The sequence below is a fragment of the Neltuma alba genome, unplaced genomic scaffold, assembly GCF_004799145.2.
Source record: "Neltuma alba isolate B1F8T4 unplaced genomic scaffold, ASM479914v2 tig00007493_pilon, whole genome shotgun sequence".
Classification (NCBI taxonomy): Eukaryota; Viridiplantae; Streptophyta; class Magnoliopsida; order Fabales; family Fabaceae; genus Neltuma; species Neltuma alba.
Genome location: NW_021634797.1, coordinates 6,099 through 13,734, shown reverse-complemented (window position 1 = coordinate 13,734; position 7,636 = coordinate 6,099). Strand labels below are relative to the sequence as shown.

At 38.8% G+C, this 7,636-nt stretch overlaps 1 protein-coding gene across 1 annotated transcript; it reads right to left on the bottom strand.

Moving 5' to 3' along the window:
* Positions 1 to 2,378: 2,378 nt before the first annotated feature.
* LOC114752679 (uncharacterized) lies at positions 2,379 to 4,281 on the bottom strand. Its single transcript, XM_028941418.1, has 2 exons — positions 3,751 to 4,281; positions 2,379 to 2,842 (listed from the first exon to the last, which is right to left on the bottom strand). Exons 1-2 carry the CDS (start codon positions 4,166 to 4,168, stop codon positions 2,529 to 2,531), a joined length of 732 nt encoding a protein of 243 aa, XP_028797251.1. The 5' UTR covers positions 4,169 to 4,281; the 3' UTR covers positions 2,379 to 2,528.
* Positions 4,282 to 7,636: the final 3,355 nt, after the last annotated feature.

The following is a 7,636-nucleotide window of genomic DNA, read 5'->3' as shown; positions in this document are numbered from 1 at the left end:
TATGTTTACTGGTTTAGTCACTTAGACGGGTCTCTTCGTTAAGCAATTCAAGCAGTAACATTATGAGAATCAGAGTTCAGCCCGGACATTACAAACAAAAAATGTGTTGGGACTCTGTCCTTTTTTTTTTTTTGGTGGGGGGGGGAGTTAATGAAGCATTTAAATGAACAGTACTGTAAGAAGATGGAAAAGAATGATGTCATGGTGGATGTAGTAATTTAATTTCAACTGAAACGGAAAGGTGGTGAGAGGAAGGAAATAGAAGAACTGAAGATAATGGGGGAGATGGGTAGCAATTACTCCTCGGTCCTTAATATAGGAATTCTTGAGTTGGTTTTGGTCCTAATATAAGACCCATCATATTTATCAATTTTCTCTAAATTACCTCTATAGACACTCCCTCAACTATAATCAAATAGAAGAAGGAGATGAGGTATTAAAAAAGATGATTATGGTGTTTTAGGAAAATGTGTCACTTTTTTTATAATTAACTAACTTACCTAACTTCCTTAATCTAATCAAATTAGTTAAATGGGTCTTATATTAAGGACCGGAGGAGTATTATATAAAAGAAAAGGGAATAAGGAACAGGAAGGGAACATATGGTTAGGACTGTGGATCATCTCAGTCTGTTGTTTGATAAAGATATAGAAATACGGCAACTTTCAACTTTTCATGACCTTTGCCAATTATCAAACTTAAAGCAGTGATTGACCCTCCAAAAACTTAAAGTAGTGAGTGACCCCCCCCCCTCAAGCCCCATTGTCGTCACTTTGTCACTAGCTATTCAAATCAATCTTTAAGGCAAGCGCAACCATTCCATGATATATTAGTCACATTTCCTTCACAATTTATTTGTTGATTCAAGTTTAACTTTCACTTCCAGCAACTTTATTAATGCGGCTGTTACATAATTTTCTTTTTTAAATTTAAACACAGGGAAATCGACCATAGTTGCCACCTTGGTTGCTGTGAAAAGTGAGTTTTGCCTCTTAAAAAAAAAAACAACAAAGGAAGAAAGAGTTTGAATTCTGGTCTTTTAAATATCTTATGATGTGTCCCATGATCATCAAATCTATTGTCACACATATTCAAGCATGAGCATTTTTGATTATCTCAGCATCAACCCATAAACATTTTATTTGTACTTCTCAATTTTGATCCCGGCGATTTTTGTATCCCACATAATAAAATTAAATTTATTTCATGAATGCGATCATATTTTTCACAGCGATGTACAGAACACTGACACGTAAATTTAAGGGGAGCTTAGGTTTGGATTTATTCAGTTTCGCCATTTCAACCAAATGAGTTAACCTAGTTAAATGATTGAGAACTCCGCCTAATCAATGTGATGGTAGCATCTTAAACCTAATGCATCGTTGGCATTGAGGGGTACGTGGATCAATCATCATAGTTGGGGCCTTAACCTACCAAACAGATATTTACAAGTTAAAAGCCATGCGTGCCTTGGTTCTCATTCTCAAGTGCGCCACACAGCTCCCTTCTGTTCAAGCGATCAATTAGCCATCAAAATTGCTTTCTCTGAAAGGGAAATGCATTAATTCTCATTAGAATCTATGAAAGTTGCTCATTACACAACCCTTTTCAAGCGAACCTGAAACGTAATGATAAAGCTACGCAAACACTCTCTCGCAATAATTCAAATCTCAATCCTTTTCCTCCTACAAATATGCTCCTGTGATGGAAATGATGCCACACTTGCTATATGTCCTGCTGGTGATACACTTGTTGATTTAGGTTGGAAGGTATGTGTTGTCATTTTCCTCCCTTGAAGCTTTCCTCTATCAGCCATGTCCATTCCACTTGGGGGGTCCTATCGATTTGCCGCCCATTATTACATTGGTCAATTTCCAGGGGCCTAATCGGACATGCACACATGCATTCTGACTTGCACGTGGGAATAATATTATTGGGATTCATCATTGTTCTTGATTGCCAATACCTCTTCTGATTCATGTCTTGATGCAACTTTAAGACTAGTTTTATATTGGAGAATTGAATTCAATTCCAAGGAACTACACAGTGTTTCGCTTAGTGACAACAATAGGACAAAGTCCTATCGCGTCCGGCGTCCCCCAATAGGGCCCTTGTGCCTTACTGTTTCCCGCTATGGGTACCTAACATGGGGAGTTTGGCCAGTCCTGCACAGTTCATATAAGAAAATACTCAAACTGCTACCCCATTTTTAGTATAGAATATATCTTAAAATCAAAGCAATTTAATAAACTCTTTGCAGCTTGTGTGGACTATGGAGAAGCTTTAATAGAGAGAGATTGCACAACAAAATTAATGGACAAGAACTCCAAGCACTCAGACCTCAAAAGCATACTATTACAGAGCAGCTGTTGTTCTTCTTTTATGAACTGAAAAGGGCAAATCTTTTAGCCGAGTAAAGCTAGTATGAGTCTATCATCTATATAGTGTTGATATAACTTTTAGTATATAGTGACGGTGAGGAGTTTGGAGCAACCCCACCCACAACGAAAATTGAAAAGCCTTCTCCTTTATTTCAAATCCGCTGTCTTTCTCTTCGTCAGCGTCCTCATCCAACTCTTCCTCATCTTGACTCCTTCCACGTGGCCGTTCATGGATTTCTTCCATCTGATGACTTGGAACAGGTGCCCTATCCGCTTCCGCCACCTCAGCGGATCACGTGATTTCCCATGCTCTATCACCCTCTTCTTGGAGTCCTTGTTTGGGATCATCAGGCTGGCATGGTTCCAGGACATGTCGCAGTTATTCATAGTCACCTCAGACGCTGTGTTTTTCTCCCACGATGCTACCCCATTCCCTTCAAACTTGATTGATATGAATGACTCTGTAAATGAAAGGCTAATCTGGAACGTCATTATGGCTACCAACGCTTTAATAATCTTTGAAAAGAGAAAGAGCAGCAAAACTAGGATTAAAGGACAAAATAGAACTTCAAATTATGCAGTAGCAGTGCGCTGATGCACCTGAAGGAACTACCGGTGTTGGATTTTTAGAAGATCAGTTCATTTGATACTATGCCTACATACACATATGGTCACCTACTTGTTCTGTTCATTCTGTGAATTAGCATATCTTATATGATTAAAGGAGCAAGTCCGTTCAAAATCAAACATTCTTGGTTATCAGTATCACCCTTTTTTTCTTAAAAAAAAAAATCTTGCATTGGAAGCAGTGATATAGCTTTGGTCTTAGCGTTATTGATTATGAGTACTAAAACAAAAAGAAGACAACTTACCCAGTTTGTTGTGTACCCAAATTTCCCACCATATCCATATATAATATAATGTAGCAACAGTGTTAATTTGTTCAGTATCATAAGGGCTCTCGGGATTTGAATCAAGCTGCCAAATGACAGGCCAAATCCTCACCTGCTGCCTCACACTCTTGTCTTAACATCCACGCTTTTTGACCTTAGTTTTGTCACCACCCCAACCAAGTCGTGAACTCAAAGACACGCTCACATGCACTGCCCCTGCTAATTCTCCTCTCATAATGAAAGTCATTCATGGACACCAACAACCCCTGCCCCCACCTCACCATCAACGACTAATTGAAAGAAAATAAAATCAAAACCACCCACTATTATACTACTAATTATTATGCTTGACGCCCAGGGGGAAGAGAAAGGTTTCTCTCTGTCTTAGAAAATGTTTGAACAGAAAGCGAGAGATCGGAAGAAGAGGAAGAAGAAGAAGAGAAATTGACAGATGCGAGGCATTATTAGGGTATTACCTTCTGGACTGGAAGAGGAATGACAGTAATGGTCACGAGAGCGAGGACGAGAGAAAAGAAAACGAAAAGGAAAGATGCTTTGGATGGAAGAAGTTGACTGTGACTTGGTGCGAGTGGAAGCAGAGAGGCCCTGTTTTTCTGCTAAAATGAGGAGCTTCTCGTTCAAACACAAGGGACACACCCCCACAACCCTCTGTTTTGGGTGGAGATAGCAGCCACAGCTTTCCTCTGATCTCTTCTCATTCCGATTCATCTTATGCCTTTTCCCCAACAAAGAGAGAGCAGAGAAGAGGAATGCAAGCAGACCGGAAATCCAATGTTTGTGAGGAATGAAATAAAAATGATGCAGTCGCGTTTCTTGGACGTGCGTGTGGGTATGTATATATGATGGGAAACTAGAATCGAGAAACATGAGCATGCCCCACCAAATGAATCCCACTTCGAACGGTGGAACAGTGCCTTCTATTCTAGAGTAAATTTTATTTCATGGATTATTATTCAAGTACACGTGTGAAGAGCCAACAGCTTAGACCAGGGTAATAATAGATAAAGCTGTCGGATTTTGCTGGATGAGCATTTCCCCCCTTTTAGTTTTATTACCTCTTTGATAATTGTACCGTGGTATGGTGGATTGGTGGTATTTATAGTGATAAACAAAAAAAAAATGTTAAAAAGATATTTAAATATTTTATATAGCTTTAAAACACTTATTGGATATATGAAACATACATATTTAGTTGGCCAAAAGAAAAGACAAACACGTTAGGTTTCTACTTTCTAGTACTCTGTAATTCCCCACCTCCCACCTTGGTCGCAGGCTGGCACCAATAATATTCTCTTTTGTTTTGAATTTTGGGATTAAAAATAATATAAAATAATACCACCTGCTATCCAAAATATAAGATTTAGCAGTGCGGAGTTTTTTTTTTTTTTGTGCCTTTTCATATGAGAGAGAGTGAGAGTGAGTAGTGACCAAAGATCAATGAATGCCTTATTGTAATGGACTGCTCAATATATGTACAATTATACACGAAGTGACGCCGGCTAGCACAGCAAGTCAAACGGGTAAAACCGAAGCTAATTTTGTCGTTTAATTAACTCTTCAGAAATTAAAAGCGTCACTTGAATTCAGACTGTGTTTATAGTTGGAGAAAGTGTAGAAACAACCAAACAGGTTAGGGGGGAATCAATTTTGTCCGGAATATCAAATACTGCCACTGCATCACTGTGGATGCTTGCTGGGATGAATCCAAGGAACTGCATTGCCATCACAAGCAGGTGTTTCTGATACATAATATTTGCCTTGCAATGGTCACTCTTCTCTGAGGATGACACGCATATATCTGATTACTATTAAACTTAGCTCAGACATGGATGCCCAAATACAGGGAGCTAGGGTGGATTGCCTTCAGCGTTCAGATGAAAGTGTGGCAGACACAACAGTACGCGCACTCAGCTGCTGAGTGCTGTGCAGTATGAGACTAAAGTAGGAGTAGTTTGAGGAAAGAGTGAGGGCGAAAAGGAAACCACACCCTCAGAGAATGAGGTTGAAAAAACTCAAAAAGGGGAAATAATACTATAGTCGATGGAAACAAACAAGAGAAAGCAGGGGTCACATGGGGGGGACTGTTTCCCCACGACCTGGCTTCATCGCTTCACATGGCCTCTTCCCCTCCATTTTTTTCATTTTTCACCCAAAAAAACAAAACAACAGTGTCCCTGCAGTTTTAAGTTACTGATGGTTGGCTTCCCCTTCACCTCACCATCATCACTGTGCATGGAACTTCTCGTTCATGTGTCAATAACGTTTTGTAACCCTGGCAATCATATGTGCCTCTCTCGTGTTTCCTTGTGTGCAGGCAATGGCATTAGCCCCATTGACCCACGCCATATATATATATATATATATGCTACCTCCCACTTACATGAATGAGCCTAGGTCTTAGGGTATTAGCGAAATTGAAGTGCTTTTGAATGAATTGATGTTCACCTCAAAGTTTGCTCTCCCATTCATGTAATTCAAGGGTAGCTAACCCAATTAGTTTGATTGTGGAGGAGGTTGGGCCTCAACTTCTAGAGTGTGTTTGGATACTTATCATCAGAAAAACCTTCATTCCATCTTCCTTCTCTCATAAAAATTATATCTATCAACTTCCATACGAAATGATTTTCATGGACTAATCAAACATCAGCTAAGTAGTGCACCTACTCGAAAGAAACCTTTTTTTTTGGGGGGGGGGGGGTACATAAGAAGTTCAGGAAAAGAGAAACTAAGTGGGATTAGATCCCAAACAGTCCTTTTCTACCAGGTTCCTCACAGTACTCGAAAGAAACTGAATCAGCAGTTCATTGACATTGAAACCCATCCCTCCTCTGGGGACTGGTGTCTGAAGCACTGCCTCACTCTTTGGCGTCTAAGAAAAACCAACATCTCATTCAAACGCCACACACCCACCCACCCCCCAAAAAAAAAAAAAGAAGAAGAGAGAAGAACAGCATGCAACATAATCCTGTGTCACGAATCCGAAAAATAATTAATCGTGTCAAGACAACTGTGTCCTTCTGATTCATTTTAAGACATCAACTCATCTTTCTCTTTTGGGTGCGTGGAGATAACACGAGTCAGCGTCTAACAACAGTCAATGTATCAGTCGGATTATTTAACCTTTTTTTTTTTCCTTTTAATATTGCCGGCCAAAAAATTGAATAGTGATGTACTGCTCCGGTCTTAATATAAGACCTATTTAACTAATTTGATTAGATTAAGAAAGTTGGGTAATTTAGTTAATTATAAGAAAAGTGACATATTTTTACTAAAACACCATAATCATCTTTCTTAATACCCAATCTCCCTCTTCTACTTGATTATGGTTGAGAGTGTATCCATAGGGGTAATTTAGAGAAAATTGATAAATATAATAAATGGGTCTTATATTTAGGATCAAAACCAACTCAAAAATTGAGTCATATATTAAGGAGAGGAGGAGTAACATCTTTTAAGGGGGACATATTTTGGGCCTCAATTTTTGGACGCGGAAAATACAGCCCAGTTGACGGGCTGATCGACACGCCCATTGCCTATCATCTTTTTTTTTTTTTTTTGAAAATAAAGATGCCCGTGAACGCCCTGTTAATTCAAAATTTTCTGCAAAAAAAAAAAACTCAAATTTTATCAGAAATCCATATGTTTTATTAAAATATTAAGATAAAATTACATCTTCGATCCATTAATTTTGTATCATATTTTATTCTGATTTCTTGATTTTATAATGTACTCGTGTGATTATCTAATCATAACAGCGTTATTTTTATTTGCCAGAGATGCTGATATCGGGATCCCAAATATTGACCCAAAAAAAAAAAAACCCATTACTGTTGCATCATCACTCCCAATTGATCCTACGCGGTGAGGGAATTAGTCAAATTAATTATGGCAATTGCGTGTGGAGGAGCAGCGAAATTTATTTGTGATGCGTTTTGTTTTTGGAGATACCGATAATTCAATATGCCGTGCAATGCTTTGCTTGTTAAGATGACACCACTTATTAAGGCGCTAAGTGAGGCCGCGTAGTGCAACGAATTTGGAAAACTAGGCTTTGATTTCCATCAGTATTAAATTAAGCATCCAAATCATAAATGACGACTATTGTGTGGCGAGTGAGGACCCTAAATATTTTGGAATATTCGGTTTCTCTTTTTCAGGCTTGTGGGTTTTTTTTGGGGGGGGGGGGGGATAAAACGGCAAGTATATCATTTTGTTATTGCGAGACAAGCATTTCGTGTTCTTTTTGCAGTTCACGCAAGGATGTTTTGTGATATTGAGTAATGGATTGAGTAGGAAAATAACATGGGCAGCTGGTTAGGGCCTTAGGGGTTCTCTTTTTCA

Bases quoted from the DNA above. Each gene is read 5' to 3' on its own strand.
- LOC114752679 (XM_028941418.1), bottom strand. From the start codon at position 4,168: ATGCTCATGTTTCTCGATTCTAGTTTCCCATCATATATACATACCCAC. The intron at 2,843-3,750 runs GTAATACCCTAA...TTTCATTTACAG, and splicing joins TTCCTCTTCCAGTCCAGAAG to AGTCATTCATATCAATCAAG.